The sequence below is a fragment of the Ictidomys tridecemlineatus genome, chromosome 12 (assembly GCF_052094955.1).
Source record: "Ictidomys tridecemlineatus isolate mIctTri1 chromosome 12, mIctTri1.hap1, whole genome shotgun sequence".
In the NCBI taxonomy this organism is placed as follows: Eukaryota; Metazoa; Chordata; class Mammalia; order Rodentia; family Sciuridae; genus Ictidomys; species Ictidomys tridecemlineatus.
This window is the reverse complement of record NC_135488.1, coordinates 33741849-33769741: the sequence shown is the minus strand read 5'-3', so window position 1 is coordinate 33769741 and position 27893 is coordinate 33741849. Positions and strand designations below refer to the sequence as shown.

Here is a 27893-nt window from a genome sequence, read left to right as displayed (position 1 = left end):
GTGTGGAAGTGGGTTTCTCCTTGGCCCTTATGCTGTAGAGGAGACCACTAGGAGCTAAGCTTCATGCAGGACCATCTGACCCGGACTTTTTGCAAGCCCTATGAAGCCCTCACACAAGCTTAAATGCTACAGGACTCTGCAGACCAGTCCATGCAACAGTAGACATTCATTCATTGTCTAGAGTCTACAGGTTCCTAAATGCATGGCATTCATTATCATCAAATGCACAATTTTGATCAAAAACCATCACAGTAGATCAGGTGACAAATCATCACAATAGATCAGGTAACAAAAACATATATATTTTCAAATAATAATATATTAATGGGAACAACAAATACAGGATAGAGTAACAACTGTGTTACTAAACAAGGTCAAAGACAATGGCAAACTATAGATTCAAACTTTGAAGCAAATAGTAATCAATGTAAATATTCCTGGGCTGCCTCAGCCCCGCCCAGGCACACAGCAGCAGAATGGTTTTGCAAGCATCCTCAGGAGGGCTGCAGCCTTCTTCTTTGCAGGACGAGAGGGAGGTTGAGGCTGGATCCACTCATCATTCTTTTGGGAGAGGCTCCTTTTCCTCAGCACGAAGTTGGGTTTCGTGTGAGGGTTCTTTGCGTAAAATACGTTGGCCTGCGCTGGAATCCTCAGCTCTGGGGAGAGAGGGGTGTACAAAATAAGGTGGCTCAGGAGGTGCTCCCTGGGACACCCCAACATCTGAGAGCCTGTGCCAGAAACGAACTGAGCCACACACCTGAGAGCTCTCCAATTCAGCACCAATACCAACAAGACAGCCTCCACAGTCCTCCCTGAGGAAGAACTAGGCAGAGCACTTCAACAGACCTAATGTCTGTTCCTACCAAAGGCTTTGGACTCCAAAACATCCCAGGTCCTCTTGCGTCTGCCAAAGCACACCACTAGGGTTTGCATCTGAAATCTCCCACAAAAGTGCCGAAGATTCAGACCCCACATGAGCCATCTTCACAGGTGGGTTTGGAAGGAAGCATTGGATGGTGAGTGCTCTGATGTCAACATGCAATTCTCATTCAAGATGAATACACTATTGGGAGGTGGGAGGGACTGGAAGAAAGGTGGAGCATGCTTGGTGGAAGATGTAAACAGGAGTGCGCCCTGGGCACCAGTACCTTGTCCCTGTTGGCTCCACTGAATCCTCATTCTCCAAGTAGAGGTCCTCCTTCTCCTCTCCGTCTTTCTCTCTCTCCCTCTCTCCCAGCCTTGTTCTCTCTCTCCCAGTCTATGCCTTTGTGGCAAGGGCTGAGAAGCTCTCCACTGCCACACACTAGAGCTTTATGGACAGCCTCAGTGCACAACCAAAGAGAAAGTTGTGAAACCCAGAGAAAAGGCCTAGGATTCCTCAAGTATGGCCACGGTGAGGACAGGCTGACCTGCACGGATACCACATTAGAGCCACGCTTCTGCGTTGGTGGAGCCTGCTTCCATGTGAACCAGGCTTCTGAGAATGGAGGCCACATTCCAAATGCTGCCCTCCTGAGAACAATGATTCCAAAGACCAGCAAAGGGCCTGCTTCCCTCCAACATGGTGTATGGCCCAGTGGTGCCATGACCCCGAGTGGGGGAATACAACAGCCAGCTTCTCCTTCCTCTGAACACCTCTTTCCTGTTGCCCTCCTCTAACCTAGAGCCTGTTCTCCATCCCTTCTGGGTTGGATGTGGGGATCTCTGCTATGAATTTCTTAGGCTACCAAGGCCCCAGACAGACTTCCTCTTCCATAGACTCTACTAACCTAACAGAAGGTTAAGATAGGAGACAAGTGATCCTAGAACTCATTGGGATGGTGGTCTTCAGCGTACATAGGCTGGGATAATGGCTGCTGAGGTGTTTGGCTCACAAAAGCCAACCAACCAACCAATGAAAAAGCGCTGACATTATTATCAGATGAGCTCTGTGGCTACGTGCTCAGGAAGCCCTCATCTGACTCTAGTTAGGGATCATAACCTGGCTATTGGGATCACTCCTTGGCTAGTGGACTCAGGTGCGGAAGACCATGGAATTGATGCAAAAACAGATGATTCAAGCTGTCTCCCAGGCTGTGTTTTCTTCCCAATTTCATCCTGTTACTGCTTGCTAGAATCTTGGCAATGCTCTGCCCAGGCAGTGGTTTTCTGGTCACACAGAAGGCTTTTAATCCTACTGCTTCAGTCCACAAAATGCCAGTTCCATCTTTAGCCCATGCATTCCCATGTTCCTCTGAAACCACTCCTATCTCAGACCACAGAACCATACTGCTCCTGGAAAGAGGCTTTCCTCCTCACTCCTCAATGATGTCAGCTTTGCATGCGTCTTCATGTCCTGGGCAGGGCACCTGGTGGGGAGCCGCACTAGCCACTGGGGTATACCAAAACACCTGGAGAGCTTACACCAGCAGAAGTGCAGTTGGCTTTGTGCACGAGCCCAACACACCCTGTTAGAGTGTTCTTGGGGGTCAGAGAATGCTCTTTGGTGCTAAGAGTTGACCTGAGTCCACATCCTGACCCTTGCTCTCTGTCATCTGATTGTCCCACTTACTCTGACGGTGAGAGATGATTTGGCCCAGCTCATATTCCTCCGGCTTCTCCTGAGTAAGCAAGTGTAGCTCGAGGGCCCTGCGGATGACGACAGGAGCCCGATCGTGGCAGGTCACCTGGAGCAGCATGGGAGACAGGCCTTCAGGAAATGGGCCTTGAAGTGACTACTCAAGGACAGTGGGCAGGGGCATTCTGGAGGCACCTCCACTCTAAATACAAGGGCAACATCCATGACCCTACTACCTGAGGCTGACCTCCTGCTCATCGCGTGGGCTCTTCCCATAGGCTACTAGCCCAATCCTTGTACATAGGACTTCCTGGACCTGCCATTGCTCTTTGTGGAGCTGCACTCCTCTCCAAGTGAAAGGACCCCACTACCTGCATACAGATGCAATCTCATCCCACAAGTTGGGAGGAATGGGACAATAGCCTCCAAGATCCTAGGTCTGCCCGAGGATGCAGGCGGCATTGGGAATGGCCTAGGCACAAAACCTAGAGGCTTTGGTCTGGATTGCCAGGGCCCAAATCAGACCCAGGAACGTGACCACACACAGGAGTGACGAAAGAGAGCCATGAGAGCTCCTGGCCTCCAGAGGCTCAGTGCTGGCTGGGGTGTACGAGGGCACCTGTTCCGCCAAGGGTAAACATTGGGTTACCTGGACATTTAGTGTGCTTGCTCCACATCCATACTGACTCTGCAGAGAGACCCTCTCAGCTCCTTGTTCAAGGAACATGCAGAACCTCATACTGGTGTCCTGCTCCATAGAGGCCAGCATCCCATACAGAGGAACCTGCAACCTAGGTCCTGGCCTGTTCTCATCTGTCACCCATACCTGCCTCTGCCCTTCTGGACTGCATGCTGCCACCTGACACACAGACTCCCTCAGACATGGCGGTGGACAAGCTGCTGCTCTCCCTCATCTCAGCTCCAGCCCTTCACACTGACCTCTTCCTTCTTGATTCCCATCTATCCTCCTGATCATCCAGAAGCTCCAAATTCAAGAGGGCATGAGTAGGTCATGGTATTGGACCAGTGTCTGCTCCCCACCCAGGTGTAAGCACCAGGGGACACCCCTGCTCCCAGGCTTACCAAAACAGTCTTGGCCATCTTTGGACTTTGTGTTTCTAAGTGGACACGAATTAAGCAGGTGTCTCCCACCTGCTTGTGGGAAAGCGGCCTGGAGGACTTGCAGGTTGATTCTGAGAACTGTGGGGGATGGAACATCAGCAAACCCAGAAACAGAAAGCCACCCCAGCCTGTCAGTTGGCTCTATGGGCTTCTAGCACATATGTCCAGGTGCTCAGGCTTCTCATTTCCCCAGGTGGGAGTGGAATGGCAGCACAAGTACAGCTTGAATAAGGTAGGTGTTTACCTCCTTTCCCTTGACCTCGCGGCGTTTCCTCACGATGAAATAATATTTGATTTGTGGATTCATGGACAGATACATCAGTGAGTGGTCAGGGACCTTGATTTCTGCAGAGCAAAGTGGAGAGAATTGTTAGGTGGCACTCAAGGATTAGACCACAAAACACCCACAACCCCTGAGAGTCTCCGCCAGGGCGAGCCTGCACCAGAATTGAGAGCCCTCCTATCCAGCTACAGTGCCACCAAAGACTCCCTCAGTGATTCTTCCCTGGAGAAGATGATGTACAGGATTCTAAACCAAAAGAGCACCTGGCAATGGAAACAGCACCTTGGGCCCAGAACTTCTCAGTGCAGGTTGGATCTGCCAAAGGGACACTGCCAGGATCTGCATCAGGATTGGCAAAGGCTCCTGTGCTTAGGCCTTTCTCCCCAGGGCAGCCATGCTCACACATGGGCATTCAGGGAAGCGTTGGATGGTGGGGGAATTCATCCCCTTGCCCTGGATGAATCCACTCATGGATGAATACACGGAGGGGAGGTGGTATCCATCAGAGGTGTGTTGGGCATGGACATGGGAGGACTTGAGCAGGGTGGTGCCCTGGAGAACTCAATGTTTTCTAGGATCGCTCTCCTTCCCCTTGTTTCTCATCAGGAGCTGTCTGCTTGGTACTTTTATTCTGGTTCTTGTTCTACTTCTGGCTCTTCTTTCTGTCCTGCATCTTCTTGTAGTTCTTTCTGGGTCTTTTTCCTGTTCTTACATGATTCCTTCTTGTTCTTCTTCTTGTGTATCTCCCTCCACCCTTCCTTCTGTTCACCTCCTTCTTTTTCTTCTTCTGCCTCCTGCTCTTTATCGTGTGATCCTCTCCCCACTCAGGAGTGTCTCTTTCTCCTCCTCCTCCTTCTCCTTCTTTCTCTGGCAATGGTGGGGCGTCCTGAGGAGTTCAAATCTATCACACTCTTCTGCCCAGATGCAGCCTCTGTTCAGTAGTCCAAGATGAAATCAGTTCTCAATCAATGGCCAGGAGTGAAACCAAGACCAAAGACAAGTGACTTCCTTTCTTTGTCATTGTCACAGTCAGGAAAGACTGAATAACAGACACCGCATTCTGGATAGGCTTCTACCTGTGGTAGTCAGCACCTCATCTGGACCAGGATTGCTAAAATAGATTCCACCTCCATAAAGCTTCCCCAATGAAAACAAGGTTTCCAAAATCTAGGAGAGGGCCAGCATCACTGCCACCCTCCTGCCATAAGGCATAGATGCCATCACACCTAGTGGGTTCCAGGCCCCCCGTAGTCCTCCCTTTTGACGTCTTTTACACACAAACCTCCCCTGGTCTGGAGCCTGCTCTCAACTGATGCTTGGGTTGAAAGTCTGTTTCTGAAATCACCTTTGTAGATTCTCGGTTTGGTAATTCCTTTTGACTGGCTTATTTTTTTACTAGGGATAAAGCCAGAGGCACTTAAGCACTGAGACCATTCCCAGGCCTTTTGACTTGGGTACAGGGTCTCCCTAAGTTTCTGAGGCTGTTTGGAAATCCCCTTCCCCCTGCACTGCCTCCCAAGTCCCTGAGATTCGCAGACACTGCCCCTTGCCCAGCTCCTTGCACCTCAGTCTTCCTCATGTGTGAGACAGAGCCAACTCAAATGAGGCAGTGTGTGAAAATGGGAAAACTCACTTACGTGCTCGACAGATGGTGGGTTCTACTGTGGACAGGCTGGGATGGTGGAGGCTAGGAGTGTCGGGCTCACAAGAAAGGAAAGAGCACTGGCATTGTGGACAGCTCAGCATTGTGGCCTCTGTTCTTCAGATGCCCTTCTTTGTTGCTGGAAGGAATAATAACCTGGCCATTCTGATATCTTCAGGAGATGGGCACCCAGGCACAGAGGACTTGGAGTTGTTCCAAAAAGAACCCAAACAGGCTGTCCCCTGGCCTTGACTTCCTCTTCACTGAGTCCTGTTCCCAGTTGCTGCAATCCTGACATTCTTGAGTAGGCAGGACTTCTCATATCCTGGCCATGGATTGGGACCTGTGCGGCTTCCGTCCATAGCAATGCTGATCCAATCAGGACCCATGCTCTGCTCCTCTTCATTTGAAGGCATCCTTATCAGTGAGCCATAAACCAAACTGATGATGGATTGAGCCTCTCTCTGCCTTGCCCTCATCGATATTAGCTTTGCATTGCCAGACCAGGTCCAGGGGAGAACACATTTAGAGAGGTCCAGCAGCCGCCTGGGGCCTCATTGAACTCGTCCACACTGGACACGCCCATCACTGCACTTGGTTTCCTGCACCAGGCCCACCACACTCTGGCTATTTTAGGGCCAAGGCCCACTTTCTCTTGGCTGTGAGTTATCCTGAGCCCACTGTGGATCATGTCTCCCCACTGTCTGATTGTCCTACTTACTGTCATGCAGAGACATCATTCTCAGCAGCTCAAAGTTGTCCACATCCTCATGCTGCAACAAATTTTGGTCCAAGGCCCTGCGGATGAGGCTTGTCACCCTCTCCTGACACGTCACCTAGATCAGGGTGGGACAAATGTCATCAGAGAATGGCTTTTAGAGGAGCTACCCAGAAGACTGTGGTCAAACATTGAGGAGAAATCTCAGCTACATATACAAGGGCACAATCTTGTTATCCTGCTACCTGAGTGTGGCCTCCATATACCGCCTGGGTTCTTGCAACGTGCTACTAGAACAATCCTGGTACAAATATCTGCCTGTACCTGCCATCTCCCCTCCCCCTGGGGAGCCACATTCCACTCAGGTCAAAGGACCAAACTGCCTATGCACAGACACACTCTCATCTCACTGAGATGACAGCAATGGGCCAGGGATCTGCGCACCAAGTGTGCTCTGGGATGCAGGCTGCCTTTGTGGGTGGAAGAGGCAGATGCACTGAAAATTTTGGTCCTGACTGCCACTACACAAAACAGACTCAGATACAAGAGTGTGCACTTGAGTGCTTCATGATAGCCTGGAGAGGCCCTGGGCTCTGGAAGCTCGGTGCGGGTCTGGTTCTAATGATGTACTTGACTCAGCACTGGCAGTCACTGAACATGTCTCCTCTGCAGCTGGACACCTGCAGCATTAGCGTGTCTACTGCACATCCATAGAAATTCTGCCAAGAACCCCTTTAGCTCCGTATTTACATACATGCAAAGACTGACATTCCGAAGTTTGGCATGACCCCCCAGGTGATCCCGACCCCAAATTTTCACACCTAGTCATGCTAAGGAGGTTCTCTTCCCTGCCACCAGGAACACACCCCCTCCTACACATGTGACAAGTCACTGCCAGCTCCGCTGCTCCAACCTCACTCATTGAGAATACCAAGTTCTAGGCACTGCAGCCTGCACCCTGGACATATCTCTGCCTTCATCTGTCCACAGCACTTCCGTCTGCACTTCTGGCCTGCCAAACCCACAATACACAGGCCCACTCACCGCTGCAGCTGGGCATGCTGAGGCTCTCCCCACTCAGGTCAAGCCCTTAAGACTGACCTCTCTCTTCTTAATTTCCCACCACAGCCCCAGGGTTAGCTGTGTCTCCTGCCTTCCACTGTGGGGACACCCAGGAGGCAGCCCTGCTGTCGGGCTTACCAGGATGCGCTTTGTCTCCCTCAGGCTCTGTCCCTCTAGGAGGACGTGGACAAAGCGGATGTCTTCCACCTGGTCGCTGGAGTGAAGCAGTGAGGAGCTGCTACTGGTGACTTTTCTCACGCACCACTCATTGGTTTGGGTGGCCTGGGGCAATGGTCCTGCAGCCACCGCAGAGCTGCTGCTCACAGCTGCTGGGATCCTGGATGCCACTGCCACAGAAGGCTCCAAGAACTGTGGGGGATGACAACATCAGCAAAGCCCAGCACCTGCACCCCACCCAGCCTGGCAGTTGGCTCTGTGGGCATTCTAAAACATCCATCCAGAACCTGAGGTTCTTGTCCCCTTGGAGGATGTGGAGTGGCACCAGGAGTAAAGACTGAAGAAGGTGGCTGTTTACCTCCTTTGGCTTGACTTTAAACAACTTGCTGGCAGCTGTTTCCTGAAGAAGAAAGTTATAATCCACTCTGCCATCCAGGGCGTAATATACGTTTCCATCAGCAGGGATCCTCAGCTCTGGAGAGGCAGGGGCAGAGGCGTGGTAGGTGACACTCAAGTAATACACTACCCAACATCCCCCACAACTGAGAGCCTCTGCCAGCTCAGGTCTCACACACAGACCTGAGAGCCCCCGAATCCAGCTACTGTTGCACCAAAGACTCCCCACTGATTCCTCCCTGAGGACCCTCTATGCACAGGAGGTCCCCTACAGGAACACCTTTCAAGGAAATAGCCCCTTGTACCCCAGACCTTCTTAGTTCACGTTGGACCCACCAAAGACAAACAGCTAGAGTTTGTATCTGGATTGGTCCCCAAAGACTCATGTGTTCAAATTTTTCTCCCCACTGCAGCAATGATCACAGGTCAGTTTATGGAAAAGCACTTGATGGTGGGTGCCTCCACCTTGCCAGTGGATTCATCCACTCATACAGGGCTACACTAATTGGAGGGGTATGGTTTGGAGGTGTGTTGAGCGTAGGTGGAGGATGTCCACAGCAGGGCTGTGCCATCCAGAGATATATATTTCTCTTGAGTTCCCCACTTCTGCATTTTCTCCTCATGAGTCTAATTCTCATTCACATTTTTAATCAATTTATTGTTATACTTCTTGTTCGGCTTGTGTTTCTCCTTCTTGTTCTTGTTCTTCTTCATCTTCTCCTCATGCTTCTTCTTAAAGTCATCTTGACCTTCTTATTCATGGTCTCCTCCTTCAACTTATTTTCATTTTTCTACTTCTCCTTCTCCTCCTCCATGTCCTCCTTCTCCTCGTCCTCCTCATCCTTGTCCTCCTCCTCCTCGTCCTCCTCCTCCTCGTCCTCCTCCTCCTCTTTCTTCTTCTTCTTTCTCTCTCTCTCTCTCTCTCTCTCTCTCTCTCTCTCTCTCTCTCTCTCTCTCTCTCTCTCCAAGAAGAGTTTACAAGCTGTGAAGGGTTCTATTCTACCACACTCTTCTCTCTAGAAATGGCCTCTGGTCCTAAGTAAACTCAGTTTGCAATGAATAGAAAGATTGGAAGCCAGAAATGATTCTTCATTGAACTGCTTTTCTCATGTACTCATCTAGGTCAGGAAAGGCCACCAAAGTAGGCACCCTGTGGTTGTCTGTCTTCTTTGACACAAGACAAAGAAGCCTCTCTTCTTGGCCCCTTGTGGATAATAGCTTTGCAATGCCTCCTCAGGCCAAGGAAAGAACACATGATAGGCAGGTCCACAGCCCCTGGGGAACATGAAGAACCTGCAGATTTATGCCCCATCATTACACTTTGTTTTATGCACAAGTCCCACCATACTCATCCTGGGCACTGGGTCAATGCACACTGTGTTCTGGCTCCCAGTTATCGTGAGCCCACTGTGACTCACTGCTCCCTACCCTCTGATGGTTCCACTTACTCTGATGGTTCGAGAGAATTTGCAGAAGCTCGTAGTTTTCTGGGTCCTCCTGCTGGAGCAAGTGTGCATCTAAGGCCCTGCGGATGATGACTGGAGCCCTGTCCTGGCAGGTCACCTGAGCAGGGTTGGAGAAAGCTCATCAGAGAGGGAATTTGGGAGTAGCTACCCAGAGGACAGTGCTCAAGGACAATCAGAGACAAGTGAGCTCTCAACACAAGGGCACCATCTTGATACCCTGCTACCTGAGGCCTTCATGTGATCATGTGGGGGTCTTCCTATGAGCCTCTAGTCCAATCTTGGTACAAGAGTTTGCTTCAACCTGCTATGCCCTACAGGGACAAGGGAATAAGGACCAAAAGACTTTGTACAGACACACTCTAGTCCCATCAAGATGGGAGGAATGGTCCAGTGCACTTCCATATCCCTGCTCTGGTCTGGGATGCAGCTGCATTTTTGTATGGACCAGGCACAAACCCTAGGTGCTTTGGTCCTGACAGCCAGGGCACAACACACACTAGGACTCTTTAATGATAGGCATGGAAGCTGCTGGGCTCGAGAGTGTCAGTGCTTGCTAGGGTGTCAGGAGGTTCGGACCCAGCAGGTGCAGTGGTTCAACATAGCTCCCCTGGAGGTGGACACCAGAGTCTCATGATGGATACTCCACACCCAGGAAAATTCTGCAGAGAGAGCCGCTAAATCTCTATTCACATACATGCAAACTAGGACACTAATGGGGCCCTCCAAGGCCCCCAGTTCTCTGTGACCCACACCTACCCACCCTAATCATTCTACAATGGCTCCCTTCCCTTCAACCAGCAACATATCCCCTCCCACACACAAGAAAATGACTGCCAACTCCTGTGCTTCAACCTCCACGGTTCAATATACTCCTCCTCAATACCAAGGTCAGTAGAGGATGGCCTGTACCCTCGATATTTCTCTGACCTCCTCTGAACCCAGCACTCACTCCTGCACTTCTGACCTGCACATCCCAAAACACGCAGGCCCACTCGCACCCAGACCTGGCATGCTGCTGCTCTCCCGCCTCTCTCTTGCTCACTTTCTGCTCTCCTTCCTGACCTTCCAGAAGCTCCAGTTCAAGAAGACAGGCCTAGTCCAAAGTGTTTGCTGTGGACTCGGTCTTCCCCACTGTGGGCTCCCAGGAGACTCCCCTGCTCGAAGACTCACCAGGATGCTCCTATACTGTGTTGTCCTTTCCTTTTCCAGGTAGACGTGAATGAGGCACCTGCCTCTCATCCGCTTGTTATATTGGGGCCTTGGGGAGGACCGAGTAGAGACCCCTGATGTCCTGGACTCCGGCTCTGCCCCTTCCCTGGGAGAAGGCTCTGGCTCTGGGGTTGGCTGAGGAGCCGTGACAGGAACTGAGCTTGTAGCTAGAGGAGAAAAGATGCCAACATGACTGCCTTGCCCTGACCTTCCCACAGACAGACAATACCTCTGCTGCCAGGAAGAACTCAGGCCCTTGGCCCACACAGGACCTCTTTGCAGACTGGGGTCACTTCCTGAATGGACAAAGGCTTGTCCTAATTTCCAGCCCAACACCAGGCATACAGACTCCCTGCAGTGGGACAACAGTCGGACCTTTCCTCATATACCCTTAGGTACTCACCACAGTCCGCCTGGCTCTCAGGCTTTGCCTGGCTTGATTTGCCATCTTCAATTGCGGCCAGGAGGTGGTGTGCTTGGTGTTCCAGGTTCAAGCCTCCCAGCAGGAGCCACATGGATAGCAGCTGCTGCAGACTCAGAAAGCCTGGAGGCTGATGGGAAGCCTCGGAGTAGAGGTTCACCCAGGTCCCCAGGAAGGAAGGTGAGGCACTGTGGGGAGGAAGGTGTGGAGTCAGCAAAACCCTGGCCTTGCCTTCACCACGGCCTCCAGAGAAAACCTCTGACCCTACACTGGGGAGAGCAGTCTTTCCTCAGCCTTCCCAAGTCAAATCACCTTGCAGGTCCCTATTCTGGAAACAGGAGCCCACCCTCTTGACCCCAAGCCCATTCCATGTTGAAGTTGGTCCAGGGGTCCACCATAGTCACTGAAGAGGACAACGTGCACTTATGCCCCATGGAGTCAGGGATGCAGTCACATGTAGGATATGTACTCATGGCACCTGCGGTTTGAGGCTGACCCCCATGAAAAGGGACACAATGGCAGTCATTTGCACCCTATTTTTCAATGAATTATGAAATGTGACTGGAAACGTGTCTTCACACAGTGGGTGCTTTCTCCATGTTCATCAGTGAATGAGCCCAAACTGCTGATTCCCACATATCTCTGGGTGTGGGAGCCGCCATGTCCAAAGCCCCTGTCCAGCTATGTCCCAGCTAGGATGCTCTGTCCCACTATGGAAATTAACATGTCTTTATTAACCCAAAAGTGCTTTTCCCAAGGCCTGAGTTTTGAGACGCCTCTGGCACAGATCTACGTTCTTCACAAAGCCAATATCACACCAGAAAGACCACCTGGCCTCGCTGAGTCCACCTGGGAATGAGCTCAGTGCACACCATTGAGCTGTGGTGCCCAGTGTGTGGGGACTGCTCCACGGACCTCTGTGGATCAGCTGGAGTCAGGATGGTTTCTCTGCCTGAGAGCGGAGTTCACTCCCCTTGCAAGGCTGTGGCAGGCACCTCCAGGACTCGTCCCATTCGGGACTGACATTCCACTATGAGTGTGGTCCTCTATCTCATTAGGTATCACAAACCTTTGGGTCCCTGAGAGGTACATGGCAGCCCCAAGACCCAGGCATGAGGGGGCTACACACTTGGGCTTGGTGGTCTGGTGCTTACCTTGGGAACAAGAGATCCAGCACCTGATGGGTGGGGATGGAATCCCAGGAGATTAACCCCATGTTGCCGCTGAAATGTAGGTTCCTCCCACAAATGACAGGCAGGAGCTCATTCCTAAGCTGGTCCTGCCTGTAAGGTTCAAGGCTCTGTACCCTGAAGGGCTCCTCCGTGTTCTCATCATTTTCACCCTGTGTTGGGACCAAGAATGTTGGTTTAAAATGGAAATGGTGACAAACAGAAAAATGACTTGTGCCAATACACTAGAGTCAAAGCACAATGGGACAGTTCCCATCAGTACAAACACACACACACACACACACACACACACACACACAGTCAGAATAGGAGTCCTGGGCCATTCATCAGGGATCAGACTAGAGGGCCTGCTGGGCTCACCTGCCCTGTGCTACTCACTGTTACTCTTGAGCTCCTCTGCGACAATCGCCAGAGGCTCTGGCGTCTAAGATGAAGCCTCACCCAGTGCATCCACAAAAGGGCTAGTTGGCCCCCCTGAGATTCCTGGGAGCCTGAGGCTCGGCATTGTTTGCAACCACAGGAGAACATCCTTCTCACTCCAGTTTCTCCAACCAAATGAGCTCGGATGGCTTGGTCAGTTAAGTGGGTGCCTGGATACCAGGGTTCCATGTTCTGTTTGATCCATTGTCAAGGCAATGATGTCATTTCCTGTGCCCATACCTGAGCCTCTTTTCACATAAGACCACTTTCAAAAGCCCTATGAGCTGCTGATTTCTCCTCCATGCCTAAACATCTCAGGTGCGCAGGTGTTCACCAACAACTACCCAAACATCCCCACCAGCATCTGCCCTGCTTGGTGCCACTAGAGTTCCAGCTTGGAGCCTTCAAAAATGCATTCACAACCAGTCCTTCCCTCTCAGCAGCTTTTGGACCCTGGTCCCATCATTGTGCAACTCATGGTGTGCCCAGTCTTTTCTGGAAAGTAGGGTAGCATCTAATCTCTAGGGTTTATTGTGTCTATTGGCCCATAACACCCTCTATTCTCTCTGAAACCAGAGATGGGACTCACAGGTGGCTAAAGCACAAATGTAGAGATGGGACAATCACAAGAAGGGCAGAGACAAAGAATGCACCCCAACTCAATCAGGCCTGTGTCCCACACAGGGACGTGGCCAATGTCCGTCCCATCGTGGCTGCAGTTCCCTCTCTACACCATGGCAAGTTGGAGGGGACTGAGATGCAGAGGCTGCTCCCCTCTGCCATACAACTTCCCAAGGCTTCTCCTAAGATTTCAAAAGGGCCAAGTGTGTCTAGTGTTGGGGTCTCACAGAGACTCCGAGGTACCACAGCATCCTGCTGCCCAGAACCGGTTCACCCCTCACCTCAAGGGGGCTCAGCCTCTGCATTCATGGGAATTGAAGTGGGTACAGGTGATGGGATATCACCTCCAAGACTGAGTTATGCCAAGTCTATGACCCCTGTCTGCATCCCTGTCTCCAGCACCACTCCCTTCTCTCTCTTTCCTCCCCAGAGCAAACAAATCCATTTAGCAAGTGTGTCCTGTGATAAAGACATGACAGTCACCCATCCTCTCATTGCAAAAACACTGAGGCTCAGCCAACATGGATCCTACCAGGAACACAGGCATAAACTCAGAGTCCGATCCTCCCAGCCCAGCCTCAGTGGAGCCTGGACTCCCAGCCTCCTGAGTCAAGGAAACAGAGGTGCCTAGCCGAGCCACCTTGGATGCAGCCACACACAAACTGAACTCATCAATGCCCCTTGCTCTCAGTTGTGAGTAAGAGGGGAGGTGGTGTTTCACAACCCTGGACATCAAGTGCAGTCTCCAGGCTTTGGGGTGTGCCCTGGCCTCTCTCTATCTGCCCAGGCCCTCCAACTCACACTGGCCTTTTACCCAACCTCCTCCTAGGGCCAAACTCAATCCTGCCTCTCAATTTCTTCTGCCTTCCCCAACACACTGCTCCGCAAAATGAGCAGGGCTGGCTCTCTGTTATCACGCTGGTGTCAGCAGCAATGCCACCCCACTGACATCATTCTGAGTCCCAACCTAGGCACTCCAGCTGTCCTTGCCACATGTGGCCCTGTTTGGGCTCTGGCTCTTGCTCTTTTCTTTCATGTGCATGTGTTTTGAGGTTTTGAGTTTCTCCCACTGCAGAACTGCAGCCGTGGCAGGGTAGAGCTCATGAAGGTGACATTCTGAGCCACATCCAATCCCATCAGGACTGTGAACTGGGGTGATGCTGGAACACAGTGATGAGTGAACACATGGGAGGTGGTTGGACCCACCTTGCCTCTGAGTGGTTTCCTTTCAGGACAGGAATGTAGGGATGGGAGCCCCTGGCGTGGGGTGCTTTGCACAAGGCGTGACCACGGGCTCTTTCCTGGCAAAAACTGGCTCCACTCAGCATGGAAAGCACTGTCATTCCTGGTGGCTAACAACAGCCCTGGACCCCAGAAAGGAACCCACACTCAAGATTAACGTCTGAGTGTGCGTGTCCTCGAGGAAATGAGGTCTCCTGATCCCAGGTGCAAAGGGGTAAGTCCTCTAACTCCAGGGGCCATGAAGGGACATCTGAGATTCCCTTGTCCTTCTTTCCCTCTCTGAACCCATGGTGTCCTCACACTAACCACAGTTAGGACCCTGGCCTCATTCCCCAGTTGGGATCATTAGGCTCCATAAAGGACAGTCTCTAAGATGCTCAGTAAACCACCACCCTCTGCACAACCCATAACCCTATTCACCCAAGAGGCAAGAGGATTTCTATTCAGGAAAACCAGGACAGGGAGAGCCTTTCTCAAGGACACAAGGACATTAGTGAGTGAGGGAGTGATTAATGGATGGAGAACTATTTCCACCACCAACTTCCAGGAGCATATATGGCCCTTTGGGCACAGGTACGGACCCTTTTTTTCCAATCAACTTTTTCAGAGAAGTGAGGCTGCCTTCTAGATGGCACCTCCACACTAAGGGGGTCTCCTACTTCTTCCACATGTACATATTGCAACGGGCCTCCCACTGTGCATCTGAGAACACTCTGTGGGCATCTGTAGCCTTTCAAGACCCCAGAAACCATGCGGGCACCCCAGCACCAGCAGAGCATTTGTGCACATCACAACAATCACCCCGGGTGAGAACTCTCCGTTCCACTCTGTACTAGGCCCTGCCATCTGTACTGATCAGTCCAACCCCTCTCCTTCCTGTTTCTTGATTATACTACCATGGTTCCCACACATGGATGCCAGGGTGCTTGTGGCCCCCCCAACCATTTGAGTTCCAGGAACAGTGGAATGTGTTTGGGAACTTCTGGATGACGGGAAGTCCCACCCTCCAGGGTTTCATCTTCAATGTAATGAGTGCAGAGGGAGCCAGGAGGGCTCTGTCAGGTAGAGAGAGGTGGGAGCTGATGGAGCCTCAACTAAGTGCCCAGGACTCTGGGTTCAGAGCTGGTGTTATGTGGAATTGTTGAGGGATGTGAAGAAAACCCAGCTCACTGTACACAGAGACAGCAGATGCCCTCATGTGGTCAGGCTGCTGTGCTAATCAGAGCCCCAAGATGTTCCACAGGTGTGCAGGTGGGGAACCCACGTGCCAGCCCAGGCTGTTCCTGAGCACCTCTACCTGGATTCGGAGCACGTGACTCTGCATCAGCGTCCTCACATCAATGTATCCCGGCCCCCCACCCCAAAAGTTCTCTCAGAGACAGTGAGGTTCCACTGCTCTGGACTTGCCCTTTTCTCTGGGATTCTGGGGTTCCATTAATTAGGAGGTCACAACAATTCTCAGCACACAGGCTGAGCCTACTGAGATCCCAGGAGTATCCAGGCATTGCTTCTATTTATAGTCCATCATGTCCCACCACACTGTGGACACGTATTGCACTCACCTAAAGAAACCACCAGGCCCAGGGCCTTCGTGCCACTGGCCTGCAGACACCTGGAGGAACAGGCAACCTATAGGCTGCGTGGAACCAAAGACCCTAGATCCTGGGATCTGAGCTGGACACACAGCTCATGTGCACACAGTCACCACCGTCACCGAGAGTGCAATTGAAACACCCGCAGAGTTAGCAGTGGACCTGATATGCCCACGAGTGGGGGTGAACTGCATCCCTTGAAAATGATCGTGTCCAGAGAAAGGCAAATTTTGTAGGATTTCACTTATCTCAGATTCTCAATTATCAGGTTCATAAAAAGATAAAGTACAATGTTCTTTTCCTGGGCCTCAAGGGCACTAGAATTCTGCATTGATGGCAAGAGTATGTCCACGTGACTTCTGGAGATGCATGGTGGTGACGCCTATACACCAACATGAACATGCTTAATGCCACTCAACTGTGTCCTCCAAAATGGTTTAATTACAAAACAGATGTTCGGTGTCAATTACCACAATGTAAACCCTTGGGAGACTGCTGATTGACTCATCTTAGCGTAAGTCAATGAATAAAGGTCCTAAGGTGCGAAGCTACAAAATGAGGGATGAGCATGGATGAGGATGGGCGGGAGAATCCTCCCCCTCTAACACAATTAGGGAAGGATGTGCTGCCCTCAAGTGGCTGGGGGGCCTGGGATCCTGCCACAGAGGGGGATTCCAAACCTCACATCCCCTGACCCAGGCCAGAAGACCAGGTAGAGTCCAAGGACCCTGGGGTGGCCCAATGGCAATAAAGGTCAAAAGGAACTGGGATCTGCCTGGACCCTCAATCCCCTACTCTGAGCAGGGCTGCATTATGAGGCCAGAGGCCATCCACAGCAATCTGCCTTTACAGGAAAACAGGGACTGCAGGCTGCCTCTGGCTCACTGACTCAGGATGGTGTTTTCATAAAGCAAGACCACTTCCTCACATTTGACCAGCAGCTCATGCGCTGACAGCACAATGGCTGGCTTGACTCAGGCCCTGAGAAATGAAATAGAAAATTCATAGCAAACCCATCTTCAGCTCTTCCACATCATCAGGGGGTGTGATTCATTTCCATCAACAAAGATGTCTGAAATGATGTCTAAACATGCTGGGGACTCACCTCCGTGTGGAACTTTTCAGGAAAAAGGGGATCAAATCTCATGAAGCAACTCTTCTCTCCTCTAGCCCATGGGCAATGCAAGGAACCTGCATGTTACCAGAGGCTCACTCTCTCTTCTCATGTCTTCTGGAAAGGATTCATGAATGCTTCCTTCAAGGTGAAGCAGAAGCCTGCATTCCCAGCTGCACAGAAGTGTTTGAGGGCAGTGTCTCCCTTAAAACCCAAGAAGAAAAACAGGTCATTAAACAGGCACATGGATTAGAGTACATGATCAATGATCCCTCCTCCCTGAAGCCTTCCACATGCCCACCTTCCACATTCACAGAGAAATGCTTGGCCATTCTCAAGACCAGGAGACCATGATGCTCATCACCAGGACGTCAATAGGAACATGAACAGAGCAGCATGGATTGCACAAGGTGGCACACCAAGGATCTGCAGCACAGCTGCTAGAACACCAGAGCTGAACTTCAGTATTGACTTTCTGCCACCTGCCGAGTACGATGGTAATGTCAAGCACAACATGCAGATATGCAAGTAGTGGGTGACACGGTGCATCCATTCACAGAAGTGGGCAACATCTTCATTGGAACAAGGAAGTATCTTATCCTTACTCATCAAAATCATCACAAAGAATAAAATGGATGCAAGACTTCTCATTTCACTATCATGTAGCTGTTGGATTTCCCTATTAAATAATACCTCCTCCAAAATAAAAAAATATCTCAGATATGTGTCAACTATTCGATGGATGACATTTTAAAAACTAGGCCTTTCCTTCATATTTATGTATGCTATAGCCCTGCCTAAGGCTCTTTGAGAAAGGAGCACATAGAATTGGATCTTTGAAAATCTCACATTTGCCGATAAATATTACCGACAATGTCAGGCATGGCGAAGTGAAAAGTGGGACTTTGGATACTCAAAGAATGCTATGTTGTGAGATTGGTGTCTCTGACTCATAGACAGCATGTGGTTTCTATGAAAGCTGGTGAGGGAGCAGGAGTAACGAAGCTCATGGAACAGATGACCTCAGGGAATACTGACAGATAGGCCAAACTGGAGAACATGTTCCAGCTAACATTGGTATTTGGGCTCCTGAGCCCAGTCCTGTTTTAAAAAAAGTTGCAGACAGGCAGTGTTCATGTACAAAATGTCTACCATGTAAAAGTGGGTAATTGAAATGTCATCTAGGTACACATCTGATAGAATGGTCTGCCAACCTATGGATTTCATTCTAACAAATAAAAAGAAAAACACAGACATGAGACAAAAAGATAAAACCTTGTCTTCACCAGGATGCCTAAAAATAAGTTTTATTTGCCTCATGCAAAGAGCTTTCAATAGAACTTCTGATTTCTGAATGAACCCATTCAATTTTATAATGCACAGATCATAAGGTTTTCTTTACAGAATATTCTCTTCTTCTTCTTCTTCAAGCCTCACATAGAAAATGTCTCACAGGACATAGGAGGGGAATGACCCAAAGGATGAGAGAATGGCTGGAACCGTTCTCAAATGTGCCCATGTAGCCTAAAGTTTGAAGGCACCTAATTGTACTCTAAAACAATGATGAACCTATTTGATCCATTAATTAATAAATAGCACCGCTTTACCACTTGAACCAAATCACAGAAAAATGGAAACAGATGATCGAATTCCTCTTCTCCCATCACCTCCTGGCCCAGACTCTCCCCAGAGGTGGCTCTGGTCATCTGTCTATTAGGGAGTCACCCGTGGTCCCCTATCTCTCAGAAAAGAAAATCACCTCAGCTACTGTCCCTAAAGCCAAGTGATGGCTGCGGTTTCCACACCGTGTGGATCTGGAGAGATGCACAGTGCCGCTGGACCAGCCTATGTTCAGGGCTGTGTCTGTGTCCCACAGCTGAAACATGTGGTCCAGGGTCTTCTTTCCACCCACAGGTCCTAAGAACTTGCAGTCAGCACGTGCCTCCTTATTCACTGTGGCCACAGACTTCCTGCCAATGGCCATTGCATTGTACACGTCTTATAATTTAACACGGCATTGAAATGAACTTCCTTCTGGGAGCTTCCCAGGGCACGTCCCAAGACCTGAATTTCTGTGTTGTAGGGAGCATAGCATTCGTGCATTTTTTAAGTTTCATGGATAATGTTAAATGTGCCTCCAAAGTGTATGAAAAAAGCTTATCTTCCTATCCCCTCCCAGCACATATTATCAACATCCTTAATTTGGGTAAAAAATAAATAAATAAAACACATCATTTGAGCCTGTGTTCATCTTCTTGCCAGCTGTGTTCCAGTGACCTCCTCCCGTGCATAGTGCTCATCTGTGTTTCTCCTCGTGCCTCCTATTCTACTGGGTTGCCATTTCCTCCCAATCGGTCCCTCTGTTTTGACAATGTTTGGGGCATATTTCGTTGGAGAGTAGTTTCTAACGTGGATGGTCAATTGAACCATCTTGACAGCTTTGGGTTTTGAGGATTGAAGCCAACCCTCCCCATTTCTAGGCCACAGCCTCTTCTCCTAGATTTCTACCAGTATTCCAGTAAATATTTCATTGAATTTGGTTGGTCTCTGTGTCTGGGTTCAAGACTTAGGTCCTGCACTTGCTAGCAGGGACATTGTGCTTTCTGGTTTGTTGTGTTGGCTTCTTGGGGACACTGTGAGGATCAGGTAGGCAAGGCAGGTAGAGTGGCTGGCCTAGAGCATGGCCCAGAGGGAGCGTTTGATCAACATTATTTGTAAAATGACAGCTGTCAATTATCACAACCAACATGAAAGGCCATCCTAATAATCATCATTATGAAAATATTGGTCACAATAATGTTTTCTACTTCTATGGTACATCTGTATTATACTCTCCATGAGTGAGGTCACAGGCCATGTGTCATTGTGTGCCTGCTTCTGTCATTTAGCCTGGAGGCCCCTGGCATAGTTTGCGCTTCAGGACTGGAAGCTCTTTTACGATACAGTTTTCAAGTGGCCATTGGTCGCCTGATGGTACTCCATGGGGTCATCTGAGCCTGGCTTGCATCTGGCTCCTGCAACCAACATCCTGTTTTGCTAGAAACTCCATCGAAAGAGGCTTGGAACTCCTGCTCTCTTGTTCATCTCTGAAGTTCTGCCATTTCTTCTCAGATGGCTCCACAAACCTTTCAAAACCCTCCCCTGCTCCAGGGCTTTGAAGCGGTTTCTTTGGAAGCTTCTGCACAGGGTTAAGGACAAGCCATTCCTCACATGCTCCTTCCACAGGAGGAAGAGAGGGGCCAGAGGGGCCACAGGGAGCAACCTCCTGCTCTGTTCCAGGCAGCCACTTCCAGGCTGGGGCTGCAGCCTGGGGCTCTCAGGACGGCTCTGGCTAAGGGGGAAGCCCTACCCAAGCCTGGGTCACAGCCTCCCATGCCCCAGGGCAGCTGGTGAGCACTGGTAAAGGGTGGAGGGGAAGGCTTGCACCCCAGGAGTCGGGTCTGGACAGCATTCAGGTGGGAAGAGACCACTGGTCACCAAGGGGATGTGAAGCAGGGGGTGACCCAGGGCAGCCATGAGATCTCCTCTAAAGACCACTGTGGTCCCAGCAGTACAAAGGGACTGAGTGACATTATTACTCTTCCCTGTTTTAAGGACAGAGGTGTGGAAGGGATTCCTGAGAGTCACAGAAAACGTGGCTCACAGGTTTCATTTTGCCATCTAGGAGTGACCTTGGCCGCACTGGTGGCAATTCCCCGGACCTTTGATGAGCCCCCTGGCATCCTCCCAGTGAGTCCTCCCAGGCCCAGTCTCAGGGGCAGACAGCTGCTCTGACTGCTCTCCCTGGACCTGAGGATCACATGGGGTTTTGAAATTCTTTTTGTTGCCGCACTGGGCATTGAACCCAGGGCCTTGCACATGCTAGGCAAGTGCTCTACCGCGGAGCTCACCCAGCCCTGAGGGTGACAGGTTTGGAGAGCATTTGCTACCTGAGTCTTGGTGAGGTGAATCCTCATAGCCCTGAAGTCAACACGTTTCTCTACCAGCTGCGTTTGCAGGGTTAAGATCTTAGCTTGAGTTTTGTTTTCCCTTATTTCTTCACTTCTCTCTCTCTCTCTCTTTTGGTACCAGGGGTTGAACCAAGGGGTGCTTTACCACTGAGCCACATCCCCAGCCCTTTTTAAAATACTTCATTACAGACAGAGTCTCACTGAGTTGCTCAGAGCCTCACTAAATGGCTAAGGTTGGCTTCAAACATGCCATCCTCCAGCCTCAGCCTCCAGAGTGTCTGGGATTACAGGCATGTACCACTGCCCCCCAGCTCTGCACTATTCTTAATCAGAGAACCTGTGGGGCTATGTTTACTAGGTATGAATTGAGTTGCCCTCCAGAGAAAAGAAAAAGTAACAAAGCACTGCTGTGTGGGCAAATCAGGGATGACCCCAGGACAGGGTCAGCTTTCTCTCCAAGGAAACCCCACTGCCCAAAAGGAGCCCCTTGGCCAACGCAGTGGTGCACTCCTGGAATCCCTGCACCTCGGGAGGCTGAGGCAGGAGGATCAAAAATTTCAAAATCAGCCTTAGCAATGGCAAGGCACTAAGCAAATCAGTGAGACCCTGAGCCTAAATCAAATTCAAAATTGGGCTGGGGATGGGGTTCAGTGGTCAAGAATCCCTGAGATCAATCACTGGTACCACCCCCCGTGAAATAAAAGAGCCTCTGCTAAGGACTTCCATGTTGGCTGAGGCAGCTGCCTACAGTGGGTGTCCTGCAGAATGCAGTCAATCTCCCCAGGCCTGGCCTGTGGGGAGGGGTTGGCCCGGAGACCGGGGGTTAGCCCCCAGCTAATGATCACTTGGTATTGTGGTTTGGATGTCAAATGTCCCCATTGCCCATGTGCTAAAGGCTTGGTCACCAGCCTGTGGCCCTTGGGACATAATGGAAACTTTAGTAGGTGGGGCCTCCTGGAAGGAATGAGATCATTAGGGGTGTGACCTTGAGGGGGATATTGGGACCCAGCCCAGTCCTACCCACCCTCTTCCCAGTTACCCAGAGATGAGCAGCCTCCTCTGTCATGTGCTCCAGCTGCCAGGATGTCCTACTGTGCTGTCACAGGCCCAAAGCAACAGGGCTAAGGTGCCATGGACTGAGACCTATGCAGCCATGAGCCAAAAGAAACCCTGTTTCCTTTTAAGGGGATTCTCTCAGATGCTTTGTCACAGCAACAGAAAGCTGACAGCACCCTTGGTCTGTGCCCCTGCTTTATACATAGGGATGCTGAGGGCCCACAGGAAGCCGAGCAGCCCCAGGTCACATGGTCCCATAAAAACAATTATTATCTATTCATTCACTGACTACATGGCAGGAGCTGGACTCCAGATCTCAGTGTTTGAAAAAGTTGTGTTTCCTTCCTGCCCCTTAGTCCCTCGCTCTCTCTTTTTGTATGAATCCAAGAAGGACCTTCAGGAGATTGCAATGCCATCCAGTCATCCTAGCCAGATTTGTACTTGAACATGAAATTCATGGGATGTTTCTGCTTCACATTGTGTTAGTCACTAGTCATCAGAGAGCTCTGTGCTTTCACCTACAGAGTGCCACCCCACTTCCCTGCTGCAAGGGCTCTTCCTGCCAGGTCACCTGCTGGATGGAGGGCACTGCCCAGTGCCCTAGATCTCTCCTGAATGTCCTGTGACCAACCCACTGCAGGCCAGGCAGACATCCACAGAAAAAAACAGCGAGAGGGTCTGGCACCCCCTTCAGGTACTGTTATATAGATGCCCACAGAACATTCCTCAAACCTGCAGCAGCTTGGACTGCATCCAAATGCAACCACAGGCCGAGCACAGTGCCACCCACCTGTGATAGAGTGACTCAGGAGGCTGAGGCAGGAGGATTGTGGGTTTGAGGCCAGGTTTAGCAACTTATTGAGGCACTGTCTTAAGATAAAGAATTAAAAGGGCTGAGGATGTAGCTCAGTGGCAGAGCCCCTGGTCCAATCCCCAGTACCAAGAGGAGGTGGAGATACCAGAGATGGGAACTTATGAGTTGGGTCAATGGTAACTCCAAGCCCAATGAGACTGAATGCACAGGGGAAGCTTTAACCCGCAAAAGAAAAGGAGGCAGGGAGCTTCAGCTCCAGGTAAAGGACTAGGAATTGAACCCGGGTGCCTTACCACTGAGTACACCCCAATCCTTTTTATTCTTGTTTTGAGAAGGGGTCTTGCTACGTTGCTGAGGGTCTCACAAAATCACCAAGGTTGACCTCAAGTGATCCTCCTGCCTCAGCCTCCCGAGAATCTCTGGGATTACAGGCATGCACCACCATGCCCAGCAAGAAAGGAACTTTTATCAGTGCAGCCACACGGGGAAGGCAGGGGACCCACATCTTAGCCTGTCTTCAGGGGGTGACAATGACTTGGAGCTTTTATAGAGAGGGGAATGAGGGCAAGGGCTTGGGCTTTGCACAGCTGCCAAAGCAGGTGGTCCTGACCAGTTGAGGTCTGTCCATCTTCCCAGGATTGGCCAGGTGGTGCCTTGTCAGGAGAGCTGTGTCACCTGCTTTGGCTCTCAGATGCACATCAATCAGACCTTGTTTCTGGGACATGAAACAGACTGCATGGGGGTGGGGGTCTGGATTCTGAATTAAGAGCAACTTTCTTCTGCTGAAAATAGAGACGGGCTGCAACCCTACTCCCACCTCAGGAGCCAGGAAAGCTAAGATGGGTCCCGCCCTTCCTCAAGCCTGGGCACAGGCCATCTGCCTAGGCATTTTCTGTGTTTTTCCCATTTTTGCTTTTCTTCAGGCCAAGGAAATTCACGGATGTAGATCACTTGGGTTTTGTTTCTATAAACTGTAACCACTTCTGTGGGTCAGGGGCTTCTTCCAAGCCTTCTGGCTGCTTCTCCCCAGTTTGATCAAAGTTCTTCATTTTTTCCTTTTTATTTCTTTTTTTTTCCTGTTCCTTGTGCTGGTGGGCACTGATGCAGCCAGCAGGGTCCAGTAACAAATCCAAGGTGACTCAGGCAAAGGGGATGGATGGGCCATATATTGAGGCAGAGATGCTGCCCTTCTAATTCTGCCTTTAGCCATCCATTGGATGTCTGCGGGTAGAGGTGGAGGGCTGGAGTCCTCCTTACAAAATCCTTACAACTCAAGTCAGCAAACACTGAAAGCCCTGTCGCCCTCAGGGACAGGGCACCAGACAGTTCCTCGGTGCCTCCCAAAGGCTGCCAAGGGAGAAGTCACTTGGGGCCCGACTCCAGGAGGATCATCAAGGGGCGGGACAGGGGGACTTCAGGTAAAAAGCCGCAGCCAGCTCGCCCTAGGACCCCAGCCCTCACCAGCCCCACCGCTTTCCTGGACAGAAAGGTTTCCTCGAGCATCCTCACTGGGTGTCCCTGCAGCAGGGCCCCAAGATTGTTCTGGAAAGGGACCTGTCAGGTGGGAGCGACAGAATCTCATGAAATTTTAAGTACAACAGAATGCCAAATGACTACTCATTCCAGTGAAGACATGCTGCAAATAAGACTTAGAACACGTGCTGCAAACAAGACTTAGAAAAGTGTCCTCAGAGAAGATTCTGTCATTCTGCATTTGTTTCTGAAAGTTGAAGCACACAGTTCTAATGAGCCCAGGAAGAGGTTGATACCCAGTTGAGTTGGCATATGATGTGCCAGAGCTCAGGACTTCAGGGCTGCTGTCAGGTGGTTCCCAGGCTCTTCTGGTCCTCACCTTCACTCAGGGACTTTTTGTTAGTGATGGAGTTCAGCAATGGATTACTGGCCCAGAGACTTGTTCAGTATTGCTCCGTAGGAGCAAAACACTGTCACCAGTTGTAGGTAGCCAACTCCAGGTGAGAAACTTGATAGATGTTAATGCTCACGGCTTCACACCAGCAACCTGCCCCTCAGTGATCATGCTCTCTAAAATATACACCATGCTAAATTTTGTGGAAGCATTCTAGGTCTAGCCAAACCACACGATCTTTCAAAAACAGCCCAATAACATTTAGAGGATTCACTCTCCAAAGCAAGCTTACCAATGCCTGAGCGCCCACACACTCTATTGGCGCCAACCTCACCTCCTTTTAGAATGCACACATCCACCAAGATACCACTGCCTGTGGTGGTTGAGCAGCCTTTCCAATGGACGAGGTGGATGTGAATGTAACACGTGAAGGAATTAGCATTTACCAACAACTGGAAGAAAAAAATCCATTCTCTAAGATATGATGACGGAGCGGCTCTGTGATCTAGACCATCCCCCTCTCCTGCATCCTCTCTCTTTTCCTCTGCCTCGATGGACCTCCAACTGAGCCCAGAAAGATGTGTCCTTTCTAGTCAGAAGCCCTGTCATGGCTTCCATTTCCAGGCCCTGATTCCTGGTTAACTGCAGCCAGAGCTCGCTTTCAAGGTACTCTCTTCAGATCCCTTCCCTACCCTAACCACAGTGTGGGCTCTGGCCCCACCCTTACTCTCTACACCACCATTCCACATTAGGGTCTTCCTGTCCCTCTCTGTGACCCAGGACTTCCCATGACCGACCCCACCCAACAACAAGCTGTTGAACCAGGTGCCATCAAATGGAAGAAATGACCAGAGATGGCTAACTTGAAGATTTCACAGAATAGTCCATGAGACAAGGAATATCGTGAACCAGTGAAATGACATAAGAGGAAGTCAATGAATTCTAACCTCAAGAGCAAATCCTACAGTACACTGGCTCTCAAATTCAGCTACACACTGGAGCCACCTGGGAGCTGTGCATAGTACTGACCGCTGGACCACCCACTGGCCCTGGGCTGATGGAATGGCTCTGGGCTAAGATGGGACACTGGGGTTTGTAAATTACCAGTTGAGTATAATATAAAGCAAACTTTGAGAACATTGCTTTTTTCCCCACATGAAGAACTGTGTGCATACAGATGCAGAAGTACACAAATCTGCAGCATAAACCTCCTTGAGGGCCATAGATTAAATGCACTGCAATCACCAGCATCCTGGCTAGGAACACCACCAGCCTCCTATTTCCACCTTCCAGGTGATTGCAGCCCCGCCATCCAAGCATGGAGGAGTCCTCCCTGCTGAGAAATTTCAGTGTGCAGAATGGAGAGCCCTCTCTCCTGGGAATCCCTGCTTAGACAATAAGTGCACTGGAGAAGTTGAAATCAAGTGGGAGGCACATGGGGAGGCTTCTTGGATGAGGCCCTATTGAAAGGAGGATGGGATCTGAGGAGTGGACCAGAGAGAGGAAAGATGGGAAGTACAGCAAGTACATTCAGAGCCGAGGTCAGGCCCAAAATACAATGTTGGCTGACAAGAGAGCCCTTGCACCAGGATCAACAATTTTGAGAAGGCAATGAGGACTGCCTGAAAAGATCAATTCCACAAAATTCCATGGAAACCCACTCATCACACCTTTCTGAAAACACTGGAAATGTAGGTTTCATGCAAGGAACTCTGGGTGACAGATGGCAAAGTTTGCCAAATGCAAACATGCCTACCAGCTCTGAGAAGCCATTCTCATTCACACTGCTTCAACCAGGGAAAATCCCCATGTGCTCACTGAGAACAAGTTAGCTTGTGCCACTTGAAGCTGCTTCAACAAACAGCTTCACTTCTGCACTTCTAAGCTGTTCTCCTCAAGAACTTTCAGAGCACAGTTCAGGCATGAAACACAAAGGGTGCCAGAAAGAGATCTCTTGAATCTAGCATCACCAACGTGCAGTGAAAAAGAGGACCAGCTGAGAAGATCAGTTCTCCAAAGTCTCACTGACATCCATTTGTCACACTCATTTACAACATTCACTTGAAGTGCAGGTGCCCACATGAGTGAACTGTTTTTTTTTTATCAATGGCACAGAGGCTTCAATGTGTAAGCATGCCTGTCACCTGTAAGAAGCAGTTTTGAATTCTTCTAGGTCCACAGGAAAAAAAAAATAGCATGTGCTCACTTACAACAAAGTTAATCAACAAAGCAAATTGAAACTGCTTGCAGCAAACAGCTTCCATTCTCCCATTCCCCAGCTATTTTCAGCAATCGCATCCAGAGTCCAATTCCAGCTCAATATAAAATGTGTGCTCCCAAGGAAGCCTGTATAATTGACATCACCCAACTTGGGGAGGCAAGGGGAATGCTGAGAAGATCAGTTCTTCAAAACTCCTACTTTTTCAGAAAACTCATTGAAAGGCAGGGTACCCACTTGCAGCCATCAGTGGTTGACAGATGGCACAGAGGCTTCAATGTGAAACCGTGAATGCCAATCATTACAAGTGCTTCTGACACACTCTAGTGCAACCTGGGACACCCCAAAGTGCTCAACGAGAACACACTTTGTTCCTGCAAGTGGAAGCAGCTTGCATGAACTGTTTCAATCAGGAAATTCCAAGCTCTTCTCAGCAATCACATTCAGAGCACAGTTTTGGCCCAATAGAAAAAGGGTCCTAGCAAGAGGGTCCCACACCTACGATCACCTTCATAAGGTAGCTTCCCATCTTCTGTGTGGAAGTGGGTTTCTCCTTGGCCCTTATGCTGTAGAGGAGACCACTAGGAGCTAAGCTTCATGCAGGACCATCTGACCCGGACTTTTTGCAAGCCCTATGAAGCCCTCACACAAGCTTAAATGCTACAGGACTCTGCAGACCAGTCCATGCAACAGTAGACATTCATTCATTGTCTAGAGTCTACAGGTTCCTAAATGCATGGCATTCATTATCATCAA

General features: G+C 50.2%; 2 protein-coding genes across 2 annotated transcripts; both read right to left on the bottom strand.

Annotated features, from left to right (window-relative positions):
- Positions 1 to 281: 281 nt before the first annotated feature.
- LOC144369194 (ral guanine nucleotide dissociation stimulator-like) lies at positions 282 to 7776 on the bottom strand. The gene is made up of 6 exons (XM_078028381.1): positions 7523 to 7776; positions 6326 to 6440; positions 3924 to 4024; positions 3641 to 3757; positions 2552 to 2666; positions 282 to 656 (listed from the first exon to the last, which is right to left on the bottom strand). Exons 2-6 carry the CDS (start codon positions 6342 to 6344, stop codon positions 448 to 450), a joined length of 561 nt encoding a protein of 186 aa, XP_077884507.1. The 5' UTR covers positions 6345 to 6440; positions 7523 to 7776; the 3' UTR covers positions 282 to 447.
- Positions 7777 to 7923: 147 nt separating this feature from the next.
- LOC144369191 (uncharacterized) lies at positions 7924 to 27344 on the bottom strand. Its single transcript, XM_078028377.1, has 5 exons — positions 17224 to 27344; positions 12208 to 12395; positions 11036 to 11241; positions 10594 to 10799; positions 7924 to 9520 (listed from the first exon to the last, which is right to left on the bottom strand). The coding sequence occupies exons 1-5, from the start codon at positions 17263 to 17265 to the stop codon at positions 9323 to 9325; spliced, it is 840 nt and encodes a 279-aa protein (XP_077884503.1). The 5' UTR covers positions 17266 to 27344; the 3' UTR covers positions 7924 to 9322.
- Between the last annotated feature and the right edge of the window lie 549 nt (positions 27345 to 27893).